Source organism: Falco biarmicus, chromosome 10, assembly GCF_023638135.1.
Source record: "Falco biarmicus isolate bFalBia1 chromosome 10, bFalBia1.pri, whole genome shotgun sequence".
NCBI classification, from domain to species: Eukaryota; Metazoa; Chordata; class Aves; order Falconiformes; family Falconidae; genus Falco; species Falco biarmicus.
In genome coordinates, this window is record NC_079297.1 from 14,606,084 (window position 1) to 14,625,441 (window position 19,358).

At 44.6% G+C, this 19,358-nt stretch overlaps 1 protein-coding gene across 3 annotated transcripts; it reads right to left on the minus strand.

The window, feature by feature from the left end:
- Nucleotides 1-690: 690 nt before the first annotated feature.
- PCMTD2 (protein-L-isoaspartate (D-aspartate) O-methyltransferase domain containing 2) lies at nt 691-11,172 on the minus strand. 3 transcript variants are annotated; one of them, XM_056353400.1, is made up of 6 exons: nt 11,039-11,157; nt 7,556-7,890; nt 6,163-6,265; nt 4,203-4,374; nt 3,105-3,228; nt 691-1,567 (listed from the first exon to the last, which is right to left on the minus strand). In XM_056353400.1, exons 2-6 carry the CDS (start codon nt 7,860-7,862, stop codon nt 1,185-1,187), a joined length of 1,089 nt encoding a protein of 362 aa, XP_056209375.1. In that variant the 5' UTR covers nt 7,863-7,890; nt 11,039-11,157; the 3' UTR covers nt 691-1,184. The 3 variants fall into 3 exon arrangements, with proteins under 3 accessions (XP_056209375.1, XP_056209374.1, XP_056209376.1); XM_056353399.1 differs by lacking the exon at nt 11,039-11,157 and adding an exon at nt 10,561-10,694; XM_056353401.1 differs by lacking the exon at nt 7,556-7,890 and having other exon boundaries at nt 11,039-11,172.
- Between the last annotated feature and the right edge of the window lie 8,186 nt (nt 11,173-19,358).

The following is a 19,358-nucleotide window of genomic DNA, read 5'->3' on the forward strand; positions in this document are numbered from 1 at the left end:
GCTTCATTCCACCTATGGTATGCTCTGCATACCTGTGTGCATCTGTGTGCGCACAAGTTGTACTCTAGCCATCCTGCTACAGCAGAGGCACACATGTGGGAACACCTAAGCACTGCATCAATTTGGCTTTCTAGACTGTTTTCAGGTTCTACACCCTCTCCACAAAACTACACTTGGCTTTTTAACCAGGACACAAGCTACCCTGCTCAGGCTAACAATCTGCACCTCACTCTGTTCAGCCCAGCAGACGTAAGTTATCTCACACAGCAGCAAAATTGCAGATTTTGCTTTCAGCATCAGTTTTTATAAACTGACTGCTCTGCATCTCCTCTTTACCCTCTTCCCCATTCAGAATTACTCTGTGAACACTTCCAGAGACAACAGTCACACCCTGACTACCCTAGCATCCTGTCAAAGCTAATCAGCTTTGCAATTCTTCATTTGCCTCCATCACTTAAAAAAAAAAAGCCACAGAAAAAACCACCCCCTGTGCATCTCAGACAAGTTCACTAGAACAGGTGTTTTCCATTAAGAAAACCAATATTCTGCAAAACATTTTTACCTTTTACTGAAAAATTATATATGGTTTATAAGCAAAACTGAGACCAACCAAAGTGGAGCTGATGCTTTCCTTCTCATTCAAAACCTGGATGCCTCAAGGGTAACGCCATAAATTCTTTCCTTTCTGTAAAAGTTGTGCTTTTTCAGATTACTGGAAGAAACAAGATTTGCCAGGTTAGTTTTTACTAATAATCTTCATCCTCCATTAAACGCATACCATGGTAAACACATGGCAGGTTTAGTGGGAGGAGTGCAGACAACAAAGGTCTTTGGGGAACTGCTAAGAATATTTAAAACCTGCAATTCAGTAGAGCAGCTGTGAGGTTTTTAGAATCTCTCTGTGCAGTTAGTTTCAGGGAATTAAACCCTTTCCATAAGCAGCTGAGCATTTCACCAACTTGCTTCCTAAGGAATTCCTGCTGTAGAATAAAACTATAGCACACAACCGAGAAGAAAGAAGAAACTCAAAAAAGCTATAATGTTTAAGTATACAGCAGCCACATTCCCCAGCTAGCCTACTGCCTTGGGTGGTCATATTAGCAGGCAAGCAAGTGGTACACATTTGTCAAGCCCTAAGTAGTACTTTATTTTCTGCCTACTTCCCACTTTCTAGAAGAAGGAAATTACTTTTCCCTGTAATAAAGCAGGTAATATTTCAAAGGATCAGGCAAAGGCAGACTCAAGACCTTTTCTCTCAGAAAGTTTACAGGAGGATCTGGCTTTAGTTCAGAGGGTTTAGTTTCTTCCTCTTCTCGTCTCTCATCCTCGATATCCTCACAGTTGTTGTTATCATCTGATGGGTTGGAGATACGACTAGCGAAGACCTCTTTGTCCAAGAAAACAATAGTTTCCATGCGACGGCGACGCACACGTCTTCGTTTAAATCTTGGGGGGTTCTTCAGCCCATTTCCATTTTTGCTCATTGTTTCTTGATGTATAATTTTTTTAATGGTTCCTCGGATGGCTATGCGAGCCAGATCCTGGAGGCTGCGAACAGCCACTGGGGCTAAAACAAAATGAAAACCATGAACAGATATGGAGAAACTCCCCTCAAGAGTACTCATAGGAAAAGTTGTATTTGCTCAAATTAAATCAGGCCACTTGAATTCCCTGCTGTGATTACAAAAACAGCTCTATTCAACTCCTGTCAACTCAGATAAACTGTATTGTAACTTTCCAAACAAAATCTAATTATGCATTTCTCTCATTAACTGAAAAAAAAAAGAATGGGATGAAAGAGGAGTTTCATATTTTGATGTCAAGTCCTCACGATTATTTTAAGATACACATGTCTTAAAGATTATAAGAATGCAGAGTTAGTGACTGAAACTGTGACTGTTTAATAACTTCGAAAAAGATATTTTCCTACTGTAGATAACTAGACCTGAAGTCTATTTAATTCTTCCATAAAATGGTTTTTCTATTGTGAAGTTAATTCAGCTTTGCCAAGTTCTTCACTTATAAAACATGAGTACTATTTATGCTCTTCAAAAACTGCTTCAGACTTGGTGGGTGAAGACAGGCTAGAAATCATCTGGTAAAAGTAATTATAGAAGCATACAATAAGTTATTGTATTAAAATGCCTCCCACATTAATGGTTTGGAAGACTGTTCTGTCTTCTGCACTTATTTGCTGCCAGCCCATAAATGCACAAAGTAACTCATGCAGCATAAAGAAAAAAAAAGTACAGATGCACATGCATCCATGTACTAAAATGAATTAAAACTGAAACAAACAAACCCCCTGTCTTCTACTGACACACTTCTTGCAACCTGAATGAACCATAAAAAAATAACATGTAACATATATGCAAGTCTCACAACAAAGCCACCATACAAAGTATGCTGAAATACACACTTTATGAACTTTACAGCACTATAAGGACTGCTTACTGAGCTGCTTTTTGTCATGCAAAGACACCTTTCCAGAACAAGAACAAAGCCTCATTAATCTCTTTATGGAAGTATCTCTGTCTTCATGTGTTCTTAAGACGCCTCTCCACACTGATGGCTTAAAGATTGAGGCCACTGCATATGACCTGCATTTCAAACAGCTAACCAAAAATTGCACAACTTTTATCCCTCAAGTTCCAGGTTCAGGGTTAATTCTGAATTGCTGGGCAGTGAAAGCCTTTGAGTATATATTATGTTTGTTCAAAGGTACTGCTTGTGTATTTTCCATCACCATACCGCAGTGCCCAAGAACCATGACAGTACGTGATTCAGGATTAAAACAGATGTCTGCATGTGCAAAAACGATGACCAAACACCCCACAAAGTTTAGGTACAGTTTCACAAGAAATCATTTGTACTTAGAATCTATTTTATGCATTTCTGATTCTTGCACCAGGCCTCCACAGATATGCTCAAAGACAGACTGCGATCCAACACAGGACTTACGACAACTGTTCAAAGAAGGAAGCAATTGGAAGTAATTTTCCTCAAAAATATCCATAGGGATGTTACATCTAAGGAAGGAAGGTGCAGCTTAGAGCCAAACAGCAGAAGAAACCTCCCCCATACTCAAGAACGTCTGTACTCACGCAAGTGAACAAGCCTTGATTTTCCTGAATCTGCGTGGTTAGGCTGAATCAAAGGAGCAAAAGAAACAGCAAGAATCTTCTTGGTCTCCCAGGCAGAAGGGCCAGTACGAGTTATCTTAGTCAACTAAACCAAAACAAGGAGATTATTGTCCATTGTGTGAACTATAGTAAGTTTTCTGAACAAAAAAAATAAACAACTTTTCTGCCCAGACAAGTGGTTAAAGTACTAGAAGCTACAACAGTAAGTTAGGTAATAAGGAGAAACACTGGTGAGGTTTGGGGGGTTTTTTTGAGAAAAACTGAGAACTCCTTACAGGATTAGCCCCAAGTAACTTCATCTGCTGCGACAGAGTATGAGCACTGGCAGTTTGGGTCACCCTGCTTTCCCACGTCTTCCTTAATTCTGAATTCTAGAACAGCTACATGTGACCACAGAGAACATGTCAGTCACTGATGAACATGCGCTCTTGAAGGAAGTCTGCAGGTCACTGGCTTTGTTCCAGCTCAAATCTCACAAATTAACTCACTGCACAGCATCTCACTGGGAAGAAACTCTGCTCATCTCAACTACCCTGACAGAGGTAAGAGGTCAGACACCTACACCTCAGCCACTCAAGTCCATTAAAATAGCACACCTTTACACCAAAAAAATAATATGAATTACAGTCTTGAGCTCGCACACAGGACAGTTTTCTACTTTTACTGAAAGAAAAAAAATAATCCACTGACACTTGTAAATAGGGACAACTTGCACACTTTGATAAGCCAGTTAGGGTGCAAAATGTATTTTTCCATTAAGTATAACACTAGATTTATAACTTGAACAAAGCCTTGCTTAGATTTTTCTGCTGCATGGAAGTACATGAGCAATTAACAACAGACTGAAATATGCAAAAGACCGGCAGAACAATTAATTTCTTAAATATTATCAAGTGTGCAGAGTTCAGTTTCCACTCATTGTGAAAACTGGTGCACTTAATACTTCAACCTGCTACAAAAAGGGCAAACTGAAGGAAAACTAAAGGAAAAGCTGTTGACTAAATCGAGATCAGAATTAAGAATAACTCAAAGAGAAATATGAGTAGAAAGGCACTCAACCTTCTCTTCTAGAGGCATGACAAGAATTCCCCCAACTTTCAACAGGTTCTTCATGTAGTCTTCATGTTCCTTCTGTACTCCAGCACCACAGTAAACACGGTCATACTGAGTGCAGTCCGGGGAAATCTCTAAACAATTGCCAGTAACGAAAGATGGCTCACAAAATTCAAATCTGAAAATGAAGATGTGTATCGTACAAGAATATTACAATTTATCAAATGAATTACTTTCATGATTATGAAACAGTGATAAAAGCACTTAAATAACCCCAACAGTTTCACAGGATTTCTCCTTCAAAGCCTATATATTCTAGATGTTAACCACAGCTAGAAGTCTCAAAACCACAGAACAATGAAGTGAGAATTCTAGATTACAATCTCCAAAGGATAAGGATGCGCATTTTCAAACTTAAGCTGCAAAAAACTCTTCAGAACAAGGTTTTTTTAGTCACCTGATGCTGACCCCATTATAATATGCAAGTATAAATATTAGACCTGCAATTCCAAATATTAAAGTCCTGCACCAGGTTTGGTGGGGTTTTTTTTGTTTTCATTTTCAAAAGCTTTTAAATGGTTTTCAGATGTTGTGGGGAACTAATCACCTGATGCTTCAGAACTATGCTTTGCTGAAGCCAATGGAAGTTTTGCCATTAGCTTCAAAAGAACTGTGATTTCACCCTTCAAAAAAAAGAATTTTTGCCCATAAACACTTCTGATTCAGTTTAAAACAATAATGAATGATTCTACGATGCTTCTGGTTCTCCTACATGCTCCAAAACTACCTAAGTTTTAAGCCCTACATTAAATAGCTGATTTTCATACAAGCTGTACAACATATCCATTCTTCTACTGGTATCTTGGGAGGCAGCTCAATATAGCACCTATTTATTCCTAAACACTTCCTGAAGCTTTCTGGTTTTGTAAAGTGTGCTAGACATTCAGAACAGCCAGCTAAGAGTTCCTGCACACGGTGTTCTAACAGCATAACCAAGCAGACATTTCTCTCAGCAATGCCAATTTTCCACTCATGTTGACTTTTGAATTCAGCTCACTTTTGCTCCATGGCTGTATTTGTCTGGAGAGAGAAGGAAAAAAATTGTCTTCCTTAAAACACCTACACAAACAATAGCAATGTGACTCTGGAAAAAAACCACCATCATCTATGCGCAACCACCATCCACACCGAAAACTTTCGGTCTGCTGCCAACATCAAGAAAATACAGCCCTCTCATCAGTAGCTCTCCAGTACAGCAGTAACGGCACAAGGCTGAGTGGTTTAAATTCCAACATGTAATGACTTTAATTTTCTTCCTCCCACGAGAGGAGGGCTATCAGGTATCCAGAGATGCTTCACTTCCCTGTTTGAACAAGCTGTGAGATGGATCCAAAAAATATGACAGCTACAACTTTTATTGCTGAGGTTACTATTGGCAATGGTTATCTTGCTGGAAAGTTATTACTTGTGACAGCAGCAAAATAGGTTCCAAGGAAGAACATAAATCAAATCCCAAGTAGTTTTAGTACCAACTTAATCATCATAAAACTACCTTCATATTTTAAAACACCCTATTTTTTCTTTCTTCTCGGATAAAACATACTAGGCCACCACAGAAATCAGTTCATATTCTTCTGATAACCATGCATGTTCTCAGATCAGAAATATAACAATTATTGTTATTTGCAAGTTTCAGGTTATTTTAAAATGCACTTGCAGGTAACAAGTAACCTCCTTCAGCTTCCTCTAAGCTCTGCAACAGCAGCACTGCTATTGAAAACACTGCACAAATTTCTGAAACACCCCCACAATACCCATCAGCTTCGAAGGTCACACACTGCAGCTCAGGCAGCCTAAGGAGCCAGAATCCTCAGATTACCCTGAATCCAGAGCTGCCACATGGGAGCAAGAATGACATAGAGCCAAAGGCACAAAATAAATTCAAATGGACATTCTACATTCTTACTTGTCAAAGCTGTCACTTGTTTTAATGAAGAAGTCCAATTTCTGCTTCGCATATTCGATCACATCGGAATGAAGCTCCACACCATGGTTAACACCAAAAGGACCTGCAAATTGAGAACGTCAGGATAACGGTTACATGCAACAACACAAAATCCAGCAGGATGAATACAGTTTTGGTTACTTCTTGTAACGGATCACTCCTCGAGTGTCAGACAGCCAGCACTTGCACAGGGTCACCTATCTTAGTACCACAGTGGGAACTGCAACCCTATACCTGCAATTTTTGGCAGAAAATGAGGCTGTTTTGCACAATTGATCTTGAGTCATTTGCTCTTAACTATGCAGGAAATTCCTCTGTAGGATGGAAACACTGATACTATTAATGACCACCTGGAAAAAATTCCAATGCAGAACAATATCCTGCATATTTTAAAGATTTTTTTTTTTGAGGGACTCATTATGTTATTTTTATAACCCCTTGCTGATATCCTAAAAACCTCCTCAAAGGAATCAGGAATAGTAACCACATATTGCACCTCAAGTTAACAGCAAAAATGAACTGGAAAATACAGCAGTTGTTAGCTCTCACACTTTATTCAGAACTGACTTGGTAACTTTTCCCAAAATTTGAAAGAATTCAAAAGCCCTAGAGTTACATATTGGCATCCTAGGTAATCCCAACAAACCCAGCAGAAACCCACGAATGGGAGATGGCAGCAAGGCTCTATCCTGACAACATACACTTCAACAGTTAAAATTCTTGACGCTCCCACAAAAGGAAAACATGTACCCTACAGTCATTCGCTGTCTATCCTGGCAGCACAACTGCTGACTAAAATACTTAAGGGTGAATTGCAATTGTATAATTGCACTTTGATGCATTGCTTTGAGCCTATGGTAGATGTGGTCACAGTTAGTTCCGATGCGCTTTCCAGAGACTATTCCCACCTCTTTGTTGGTAAGTCAAAACTGGATCTCAAACATGTTTCAGTCTAGACAGGACAGTGTAAAAACAAACAAGGCACAGAGCAGCTGTAGTCACAGGTTTCTGCAGACATCTCAATTCTAGTTTAAACATGGCACTCCTGCTTTGGAGCTGTGCTCTTGCTCAAGGGGCAAAAACCCCAAGTTTACATCCAGTCCTGCAGAAACCCACTAAAGCCACCTCTGCAATCATATTCTTGCCTGTTCTGAACTGCCACAGAAATCTGGATCCCATCCAGTTCCATAGAGAAGGCTGCAAGAATCCTGATAAATTGGCCAGTTGGATTACTGCATTCTTTACTTTCCTAGCTACATTTCAGCTTCATTACTTGAGGAATGCTTCATTCCCAATCTCAGAACTTTTCTTCTAATCTAACATAAACAGTTAACATGACTGAAAAGGTATTTACCCAAGATGAGTCCAACCATAGAACTCAGATAACCAGTGCCACTGCCAAGATTCAAAAATGACAGCCCTGGTTGCAGATCCAAAGCTTCCATCACCTCAGAGTAAATGCACGGTGCTGAGAGATGAATATTTCCATGCTTCCATGCCAAGTCCTTGTAGGCATTATCTTTGAACTCTTCTAGGTAGTAGTCTGCTCGATCAATGGCTCGGAACGCCTGCTCTACCAGTTCTGTCCGGATGTATTGTGCCTCCTTCAGGTTATCAATTAATTCATCATTATCTTCTCCTGCACTCACTGCACCTCCCATCTTCAACAGTTTTCTACAAGCACTAAAACTAAAAGATAATAAAGGAAGGTGAGGTATAAGACATGCACTTCAACACTAAATTATGCTGCCGTATATGAAGTACTTAGAGACACACCTTTAGGTACTCTAAGGACCACCAGCAGCAGAACAAAATTACCACCAGCACTCCCATTCAAACAATGAAAAAAAAATACAGCAGATCTGGCATTTAGTACCTGACACTAGTGGGGAAAATCGCAATAGACAATTCAAATGTGCAATGCCTGTCTTCAAACACTACCAACATTTTACTAGCATGTCAGCTTTTCCCCTGAACCCTTTCACACAAAAGGATTGTTCTAGCTCCTATGCTTATAGGTCACTTTTCATTGCAAATCCAACCAACAGTGCCACTTTGGCTTGCCTGTCATAATTCTTGCCACATGCAGACTTTCTACCTCTTATAGTATCAAGGGGAAATTAAGAGACTAAAATACAGGCAGCAAGAACCAGAAAAATCTCAAATTACATTTTCTTTGAAAATCATCAGATGCTGATTTCACAGAGGTCAAAAATATTCAGACCTAGAGTACAAGCTTGCTTACTTCAGCAACTGCACTTTCACACAGCTCATCTTTAGAGCCTGAGCCACTATCATTAGTAAAGCTCTTAACAATACAGACAACATCTGCAGAGAGAATTTCCACTGAAGCCTGTGGAATTTCTTAGGTCCTCTTAAGTCCTGGATGAGCTAATCCCCAACTTGAAAACTCTTCAGTGACACAGATTTATGAATTACAAAATATTCTGGCTTCACCAACATGATCATCTCCAGCAACCTATTGAGTCTTGTTGGTTTGGGGAAAAGAAAATCAGGCACCTTCCTTGACTCTGCATTATACTAAGCATGGCTATATACTTCATGTAGTAAATTATCTACAGGTTGTAAAGGAAAAAGCACAGAGGGAGAAGAACATGGAAGAACTTTATCACTCAAAATTTATCTAGCTTTTCTTCCCTTCACATATCTTAAGAGGAAAACTTTTCAGAAAACAAAAATGCTTTTTTTTAAAAAAAAAAAAATATCACTATTTACAATGCCTTTCTCTGCTCACAATCACAGAAGCAGCAGCTTTGGAGTTCATTCCTGGAATCAGAAGATCTACCTACAGCTAAATTATTGGGGTTTATTTGCTACATTCAGCAAGAGCAAATTACACACTTTCATTTTCAGAGGAAACAAAGAAAAGCTACAGAAGTCTAAGGAAATTTCACAGTTATTCAAATAACATATCATCCTGATTACCTGTAGAGACACATAAAATAAGACATACTTAGGCAGGGAACTTGAGCTAGTTTTTAATACATTCACGTCTCACACGCATTAATCCAGTTCCAGACCATTAATAAAACTTTTTTAAAAAAAGTACCACCCCTCTCCTTTCTGTAGTTACTCCTTCATTTTCTCTGCAAAAAATGAATGTGTTTTATTACTTCACAGTGGAAATGTATCAAGTTGAAGGCTCACGTGGTTCATCAGCCAATTTGATTCTTTCTTCTTTTTTTCCTCCTCTTACATACACCACAGCTCATTTCATCTGCACATATAGGATTGCTTATATCATTGATCAGTATGCTTTATGCAACATTTTGCATTAAAATACTCTCTTCCCCAAGGGTATAAATTCCCTTGACCTTCTTTTGTATATTTTGTTCATAGGCTTGCTTCTTCCTTCCACTTGAGCAATTCTGCTACTAAAAGCCTACATTTTCAGATTTAAAGTATGAATAAAAATGTGTGCCTTTAACAGTGTTCCACTTTGGATCCCCAACAAATTCTTTCTGATGTATGCAAGCGCCACTGGGACAACTGGTCCGACCTGGTTTTAGCTCAACTATATGATCAACAACTGTTACTCCATGTTTTACAACATGGAAGACATTTTTCTAGTGAGATTAAGGAATATCCATGTTGTGACAGGCATCAGTCACTTCTGAAATATTCAGTTTTACTGGACCCTAGCTTACTTCCAATAAAATGCACAACATAGAACTCTGACCTTTAAATTCCTCTTTGGCTAATTCCACACCTTTGTTTAACCTTGTTTCCCTTTTCCTAGTGGAAGTAGCAAACAAGACTATGAGTAGGACTTATTTTTAACAAACTCTTTAACAAGATCCTCTTCCTCCACAATTAGCCCAGTTGGCCTTTTCACACTTCTAGGTAAAGCACGTATTTCCATAAATTTGAGCAGAGCCAAAGTTCACATGCAAAAACCATTATCACTAGCTGATCACAACACAGGTACCAAACCAAGCAGCCTTTTAGGGCTGAAACATCCCTTCAATTGCACATTGCCATCTTCCCCTTTAAGAAAAGCAAACCAGAAAACCAAACAAGTCTGACATGAGAAGCTGCATTCAGACGCCTGAAACAAAACACTGAAATTAAAGCAATTTCTTCCAAGGCAAACACCAGCAGATGCACAGGGGAGGACTCAAAACAACATACAAGGCACAACAATGCAGTTCTTCACCCCAGCAGATTTCCAGGGTAATCCCTGCTCTGACATAATACCCTCAAGAAGGAATAACAAAGGTGAGGCTATTTACCGACTAAAAAAAAAAGTTACAGTTAGCACAAGCTTTCAATCCGATCCTTTCTAACCCTCTCACACAACAAATTAAAAAGCCCCGCGCCGCACAGCTCAATCACTACCTGCGTTATCAGGCTGCTGCGAGGAAAGTGATAGAGACGAGTGGGAGGAAGGTCTAAGACAGCCTGACGTTGATATCCACTCACACACACACACACACACACTCCCGCGCTTTACCCCCACCTGGGTGCCCCCGGTCCCCGCACAGCACCGCTGCCCGCAGCCCTCCCAGGGCCCCGCGCCGCCGGGGGAAGCACAGGCCGCCCTGACGGGGAGGCGGCGGGCGGAGGCCCGGCAGAGGGCCCTGCGGCCGGCGGGGCAGCCCGGCGGGGGCCCAGGGCCGGAGCCAGGCCGCAGGGCAGGGCCGAGGGGGGCAGCAGCCTGAGGCGGCGGCGCTGAGGCCGGGGCTGAGGTGAATTGGGGGTGGGGTGGGAGGCGGGGCTGTGCTGCAGCGGCCCGGTGAGGTCAGGTCGGGTCGGGTCGGGTCGAGCCGGGCCCTGCCGCACGTCAGCGGGCAGTCTCCTCGCCCTCCAGCCGTACCTGAGCAGCGGGTCGGTTCGATGCAGCCCAGCCCGGCGCGGCCCGCTCCCCTCCCGGGCCCGAAGGCGCAGCCGTCCCGCCGCGCTCCGCAGCTGTAAACACTGCCCAGCTGAGCACCGGCCGCGCCACTGCGCAGGCGCGGCGCGCACCACCGCCGCGGGAAGGGGGGGCAGGGACCATACCACTGTTGCCCGGCGGGGGGCGCTCTCTAGGCTGTACCATGCCGACCCGGCGCGGGGGGGAAAGTTGTACCACTGCTGGGCCCGGGGGCAGCGCTGGATACCTGAGGGGGGCCCGTCCCAGTGCGGGGGCGGCCGAGGGGCTCCGGTCCCCATCCCAGCAGGAGCTCACCCTTCCCTGCTGGCACTGTGGCCTGAGTACGCACAGGGCCTGCGTATGGGACCTACTTATGGGGCTTATGTATAGGGCCTACATATGATTAGTGCTACTGACCAGGCCTTAATACAAACCACAGCACACAATGCACTAGGCCTACAGGTCAGAGCTAAGTACAGACCGGCCCTAAGTGCAAACTGGCTCTAAATAAAGCCTTGGTCAACTACTTGGGCTTATAGGCAGGGTCTAAATATTGACCAGAGCTACAGAGTAGGGCTAAATGCAGCTGGAGCCGACAGACCAGGCTTAAATATAGCCTGGGCCAGCAGCACAGGGATATCAGCCAGGCATAAATGTAGACCAGGTCTAAATACAAACTGAACCAACAGCCTGCACCCACTGGTCCAGCCGAAATACGGATGGCAGGGTGGGGCTGGCCCTGGCTGGCTGCTGCGTGCCCACCCAGCCGCTCTGTCACTGCCCGCCCAGCTGGGCAGGGGGGAGGACATGGGACAAAATGCTCCTGGGTCGAGGTATGGGCAGGGAGAGATCGCCCAGAAATTGCCATCATGGGCAAAACAGGCTCAGCTTGGTCAAATTAGTTTAATTTATTACCAATCAAATCAGAGCAGGATAATGAGAAATAAAACCAAATCTTAAAACACCTCCCCCAAACCGTCCCTTCTTCCCAGGCTCAGCTTCACTCTCCATTTTCTCTCCCTCCTCCCCTCGAATGGTGCAGGGGAATGGGGTTATGGTCAGTCCATCGCACATTGTCTCTGCCGCTCCTTCCACCTCACACCCTTCCCCTGCCCCAGCCTGGGGTCTCTCCCATTGGAGACCACCCTCCAGGAGCTGCTGCCGTGTCAGCCCTTCCCAAGGGCTGCAGCTCCTCACGCACTGCCCCAGCATGGGTCCCTCCCATGGGCATAGCCCCTCAAGCACTGCCTGCCCCAGGGGGTTTCCCGTGGGGTCCCCAGCCCCTGCCCCAGCCCAGGCTCCTCTCCCCATGGGGCCACAGACCCTGCCAGGAGGTGCCCAGGGGCCACAGCCCGCTGTGAGCATCCCCCTGCCCCGGTGTGGGGCCCTCCCGGGGCTGTGGGGGGGAAACTGTTCCACCATGGGCTCCATGGGGTGGGGGCACAGCCTGCCTCACCGTGGTCTTCATCACAGGCTGCCAGGGAATATCTGCCCCAGGCCTGGAGCCCCTGCTGCCTCCTCCTGCACCTCCCTGGGTCTCTGCAGGGCTGTTCCTCTCACGTATTCTCACTCCTCCCTCCAGCTGAAGTTGCTGTTGCACAAGGTTTTTCCCCCCTTCTTAAATATGTTATCCCAGAGGCGCTGCCACCATCACTGCTGACCTTGGCCTTGGCCAGCAGTGAGTCCACCTTTGTGCTGTCCGTCTGGCATTAGCTCTATCAGATGGGGGGAAAGCTTCTAGCAGCTTCACACAGAAGCTACCCTGGTAGCTCCCCTGCTACGAAAACCTTGCCACGCAAACACAAAACAACTACACACAGACTAGGACTCTTATTTCCCCATCTGTCCCATTGCACACCTCCTGGGAGCATCTTCTCATCCCAGTGGCGCTGCCTTCCCGCAGCCCCGTACCCCCTACCCTGCCCTAATTTCTGGCTCCCAGCACAGGGCAACATTTCCACACCTGTTCCTTCAGCTCAGCACCCAGTTCTCCCAGTCCTCATCCCTTGCAGGACACCTCCACAGCGATCCCTGCTGTGACAGTACATTGTCCCAGCTCTGGGTGGGATTGGGGCTTCCCAGGGTGCGGGAGCGGATGCACGGAGCAGCCCGGCGGTGGGAGCCAGTGAGGAGCTGGGGAGATGCCAGTCCCCAGCTGGCACACACCGTCCTTGCGCTGTAGCTGAACCTCTCGTGTGAAGCATAGCCAACACCAGATGTTCTGATATTGTTAGTCAGGCTTGGGAAAAATCATGGGAACTTAGCAAAAAAACATTACTCTGGGAGCTAATTGATATTCTTCATTTCGAGCTTATGAACACCCAACTTGAACCACATGCTTGGTTTTTATTTTTTTTTTCTGCAACCATAAATGCCAGATATAAATTTACTGAGAAGAAAAGAAGTGAGAAGCATATTCACCTGACACCAGGGGCTGGTGCTTGAAGGAAAAATGGAGTATTTAAAGCCTGTGACACTATCTGACTTGCCATTCATGCAGTGTCCCTCAGCACGATCTGGCTGAGCATTAAGCACCTAATTTAGATTTTACCCACCCACGTAGGCTCCTTCAATGGTTGTAACCAACATGGCAGGGCCTGACATGACATGGGGAAAAGGTAGATGCTGTCACCCATTTCAGACTGAGAAATTATCCTCTTTTAAAAGTGTGTGTGTGTGTTCTCCTGTCAGTGACCTACACAGCTCTGGCTGGGGCTGTGCAGTCTGTGTGACTGCTAAGGCTGTGGATCAAACAAAATTGTCTTGACTGGCCTTAGATCTAGGACTTGATACAACGTATGGCTACAAAATGAGAAGAAATAACCACATCTAGACAAGAGGCTTCTTGATTTAAGTTGTCTGAAGATGAATTGTGAAAGCAGAAAGAGCTATCCTTCTAGGCACAACAAGCCCGCAGTGGAAAAAAATAAGAATTGCACTGGTAAATGAGACTCAAATAGCAGAAAGTGAATCAGCATCCAAGGTTTATTTATGCTTTAAGGTGATTATCTCAGCTCCCTTCATTAACATGATAACAGCAGACTCTGCGAAGAGGGAAGAGGCACGGGGTAATACTGTAGATGTTTGCAGACAGCTGCCTGGGAGAATGGGATTATTCGTGGAGAGTGAGCACTGAAACTCCTCCTTGCTGATTCAACCAAAACAGGACGGGGCGATTGCGCTCGCCTGATCTTGTTTAATACAGAAAGCACTCAAGCGTAATGGCAATGCAGTTGAAAGCTGCAAATGCAGAACAGACAAACTCCTTACACGTGTGATTCCAGGGCTTCCTTTCAGCATCTGCTCCCCTTGCTGCTAGAGCCGCTTGCAAAATAGCAATTGGTTTATTTTTCGTGCAAAAATTGCTAAAATGAAAGGTGGGTAAAAATTTTCCTATTATTGCTAGAGCAGCTGTGCCGTAGGCAGAGGGAGCTGGCAGCAGCAGCCGAGGGGAGCACCGCTTGTGCCTCCCTGCAAACTGTTACTGAGGTGGAGGAGAAGATTCAGCGGTAGCAGCTGCTCTTCCAGCAGGTCCTCGAGAAGACCAGAAAGTGCTTGAGGAGTGTTTTAGGGATTCCCAAATATCCTGAACACTCCCAGGTGTATTCATGATTCCTTCCAGCCTTTCACTGCCAGGATCAGTGAGACTTGCAGCCCCTCCATCTCCAGACAGAGGATTACAAGAACTAGCCAGGAGAAGCACGTGGGAAGGCACTTGCCCACGGCAAGTCCCCACCTCATTGCCTGTATCCCAAATGCCACGGGGCAGGGAATAGCTGAAGGGAGACAGTCACCCCCAAGGGACAGGTTATTTTTGGCACCTCAAGCTCCTACATGTCTGTGCAGCACGGGGCCCAAACCGCGGGCTAACAGAGGACTCCGCTGGGCTGTGCCTGGGCAGGCACACCTTCACCGCCGCGAGCTCAGCCCAGCTTCCCACTGACAGCCACCCGTTCTGCTCCCCTATTGGGCTTTGGCCCCTCTGGCTTCTTTGAAAATACAGTTATTGCTGAAAAAAACTCCACATAGGTCATAGCGCCGGGCTCTGGAGGAAACCAAAAGTTGTCTGATAATCTTGCAAAAATACCCACATTTAGAAAAACAGAATGGTTGGGTGTTTCATGATTTTACGGGTCTGTAATTGCTGATTCTTTGTGCTCCTTCTTTCCCCACTCTTTAAAAAGACCTTCCTTTCATCCTTACAGCTCACCTGGGGCTTTGTTATCCGTGAGTTATAGTCAGCAATAGATTAGTAAGTAACTTCAGCATCTGCGTTGTCTGCAAATGCGTGTGGGCAGCTCCCTCGGGATTGAAGAGCCCCAGCAGCATCTGAGATTGGAAAAAACAGAGTAGGATTGGGAAAGCAGGGCCTGGTGGCGTCAGTTAAATCCCAGCATTACTATGTCTCTCAGGCATGTACCACAAGGTGTCCCCAGCAGTACAGGCATTGCTGCAGGGTCTGGCGGTTGCACCTCTGCATCTTCTCCTGGGCTGGGGCACTGGTGCAAGTGCAAGCCCTGTCCCTACCCTCAGCAACCCCCAGCTCTACAGTCTTAACAGTGAGAATCAAGTCTCCATCCTTTGTTAGCTGATACTTAATTGCTGAGAGCAAGCAATTTTCATGAGGTTAAGCTGAAGCTAAGATTTTTCTTGCTCTTTCTTATCTTTATTTCCCTGTTTTTCACAGTTTCCTCCTTCCTTTTTTTTTTTTTAATCATTTTTAAGTACATATTTTTAAAACACCAGCCAGCCTGAATTAACTTCTGAAGTCCATCTTAGTGATGGTCAGTTAAAATGGGATGTTTTTCTATATTTGAAAAAGCAAATAGTAAAAATGCATTTTAGCACCCCAAAGGCAGGGCCAAGCTCGTGCACTTAGGCAGCCTGACCTGAAGCCTTGTGATATGGATGGCCCTTTAAGTCAACAGGGTAATTTGTGAGTGACAGGATGACTCACATAAATTAAGAACTGGACAAGCATTAAATAGAGTTATAGTTTCACCATTGTCTTTATTTTGCAAAATGTGCCCTGTGGCGTTTTCTGGTCAGTTTGGCACTATACCACTTTCAGAAGCATATACTATATATGCATACACACACACACATGCATATATGTAAATACATGCAGACGTATGCATGTACACTAGTATTACTGTTAACACACTGACAGCAAATCACTTGAGATCCTCCTGGCCATGCAAAGGGTATGCGTGTGTGTGTGTGTGTCTCCTAAAGCTATCCTCTTGCCTCACTTCATCAAAGGGCTCTGTGAGTAATTGCTGAAGCAAGAGGAAGAACATATGTCTTGATTTCCACTGTATTGCACTGTGCATAACTACTGCCACTTGGAAAAAGGACTCGTAAAGACCTGGATTCATCTCACTTAACTGCATCATCAAAGGCAAGCAGCCAGGAGATGATGCAGCTTGGCTGAGAGTGGGAGAAAACATCACTGGAGGTCTCTGCCGTTGGGGACATACAGCAGCGAGGTGCTCCATCTCTTCTTGGTACTGCCAGGAGCACCCGTGAGCCCCGTTCAGCATCCTATCCCTCCACTGTCTCGTTATGGCCCATCTGCCATGATTTAGGAGAGGGCTGCCAAATAAAAATCTCAAAAATCAAACTTTTTGTATTTACAGGGGAAGAAAATGATTCCTGGATCTTTCAAGTGAATCATGGATTAAATGAAATCAGTGGGTTTTATGGATTCATAAATAATAAAAATACAACAAGACAGCAGCCATATCATGTTTTCCTGCTCCTGCTTTGACTTTGGTAGTCCCACATCTCCTACCTGCAGACTTGCTTATCAGGCTGCACCAGCCACAACATGTGTCCATCTCCCCTTAAAAGCCCCAGGGGCTCAGCTGTACTGCTCGGAAGGCTTTTCCAAAACATCCCTCCTCCAGAAATAAGGAGACATCTTCCAATTCCCAATGGGAATTTATTCCTGGCCAAGATGAGCCTTATTTGATCTCCTACCCATATTATCCTCTAACTTAAATCATTTCCCTTCCTCCCACCCTGAATGTATTTATGAAGAGTAATCATATCCCCTCTTAACCTTTGTTTTTCTAGGCTAAACAAGCCAAGCTCTTTTAATCTCCTCTCCTAAGATAGGTTCTCTGTTCTGCTAATCACCCTGCCAGTCCTTCCCTGCACCTGTTCAGGGATAAATTCATCTTTTCTTTTTCCAAAGAGAGGTCCCAGAACTATTCCACACAAGGTTGTACCGACACCAGTACTAATATTTCTCTGCACCTACCAATCAAATGGTTGTTGCATGAGCCTTTTTGCACAGCAAATGTGAAATAGATACAAATACATAAACCAATAACCGTAACACAACCTTACTCGAGAAGATCACAGTTTTACTTGGAAGGGCATTCTGTTCCTTTGCATTTGTGGATCCCGGTCCTTAGCAGGCCTTAATCAGTGGTTTCCATATTTCATTTACCCTGGATGAGCACCAGGACCTTGTGTTAAAGGAGGCACTGAGGGAAGTCTTGTCTGTGTTTCACTCAGCCTTTGCTCTCGCAAAACTCTCTTTGAAATCGTGGCTGAGGGTTTGAACTACAAAGATGCAGAGTCAAATGGTGAAAAGCTTTTTGCATTCATCTCTTCTCTTTTCAAAATGATTTTCCAGTTTTACTTGGGGTTTAATTAAATTTCTGTGACCCAGGCAGGGAGTTCAGCCTTTCTTGATTAATGCTCTTTTAGGTGGTTCTGATAAGAATTTAGCATCAACAATTGAGCTAACAAGCCCCAGTGAACAGTTTATAGCAGGAGACTAATTCTATTAACGCTTTGCAGTGTCAGGACTCCACTTTGAGCTTGCAGCTGAGAGGAGAGATGGGGGAGAGGGAGCAAATGTAAAATTTGGCAACTAAATCACCAAGATTCAGCTGCTTTGTGGGCAGAGCTCATCTGGAAACTATTTTAGCTGACAACATCAGGATTTCACCTGTTCTTTTTTTATTATTATTTTTTTCCCTCCTGGCTGATGCTCTGCACTTTCTTGGCTTATTGTGATAACGGCTGGGAATAAGGAGTGGAACTGAATGGCAGCATTGATAAGAGAAATGAAAGGGTAATGCGATGGCATGATACTGGGGTAGGGCCTCTGCAGTTAGCCCTGCCCGTGCTCAATGTGTACTGGTGTACAGGATGGTCAGGACAAAGATGCTTATGCTGACAGTTGCAAATTAGTCTGTTGTGAGGGAAAAATTGAGGTGAACGCTCTGCAGAAATGTTTCTGTTACTTCTTGGTGACAACAGAAATACCTTGTAGGTCTGTGGTGATTCACGAGCATTTTCTCTCTCTCTTTCCCTTTCCTCCTGACACTGCTTAAGGTGCCACTAACATCTCACTCTATCTGTGCTAAAACAGAGCCTGATGTCATTAAACTGTTGGGAGAAGTCCTGGCCAAGGTATTGCAGTGAATCACCTGTCCACAGCTTCTCATCCCCAGTGCCTGGAGGCCCAGCTTCGTACTTGTCTGTTTTGAGCTGCCCACAGACCTCACGCAAGCGTCTCCTTTGGGAGCCTGCAGAAGCCAGAACATGATTCCAGGGATGTTTTCTTTTCTCCCTTGGGCAATCATCAAGGATAACTTGAGTCAACCAGATAGCCTGGAATTTATGCGAAAACAAGGCGACTTGGTGCTCTCTGGGTTGGTGGCAGAGCTACAGTCACACCAAATGGTGCAAGGTAAAAATCAGTGTCTGTCACTGCATGACCTGCAGTGCTTATCACTGCTTCTTGTGTTAATGGAGAGCACAGATACCTTTCTCCATCACTGGCCACCATCTCTCCTCTCTTACTTCCTCACGTTGCTCCCTTAGGGGTCCCACTTGTTCCTGCTTTGCCTGGGATCAGTCCATGTGGCTCTGCAGCTCTTCGAGGCTTTAGGAGGACCTGGGATGCCCATGGGCAAAAGGGCTCTTCAAAGGCTGGTGGCTGAGTGAGGAATATGGGCTCTGCAGGGGAGCTGCAGCTCCATCAGGACAGAATTCATCCAGCACCCTTCAGTGCTTTCCGAGCTGTTTCTCCTGCCCTTCTCAAGAACAGGGATGGGCACTAAGTGCTGCTGGAGCTGGTCCCCCCGCAGGGAGGCTGCAACTGGGGGCTGCCTGGCAGAACTGGGTGGCTGCACCCATATATCCATCCATGCTGTGGTCCGTGTCCCATGCTTGTGGTATGTGCCTGGTTTTATTTTATTTATTTTACAAAGATTCGATAAAATTATTTAGGTAATTTGATTGCCACCACTGTCAGGGTGGT

Excerpts from the sequence above, each read along its gene's own strand:
- PCMTD2 (XM_056353400.1), bottom strand. The coding sequence starts at position 7,862 with ATGGGAGGTGCAGTGAGTGCAGGAGAAGATAATGATGAATTAATTGAT. Across the intron at positions 3,229-4,202 it reads TCATGCCTCTAGAAGAGAAG|TTGACTAAGATAACTCGTAC; the intron begins GTTGAGTGCCTT and ends GTTTTGGTTTAG. Across the intron at positions 1,568-3,104 it reads ATCAAGGCTTGTTCACTTGC|CCCCAGTGGCTGTTCGCAGC; the intron begins GTGAGTACAGAC and ends ATTTTGTTTTAG.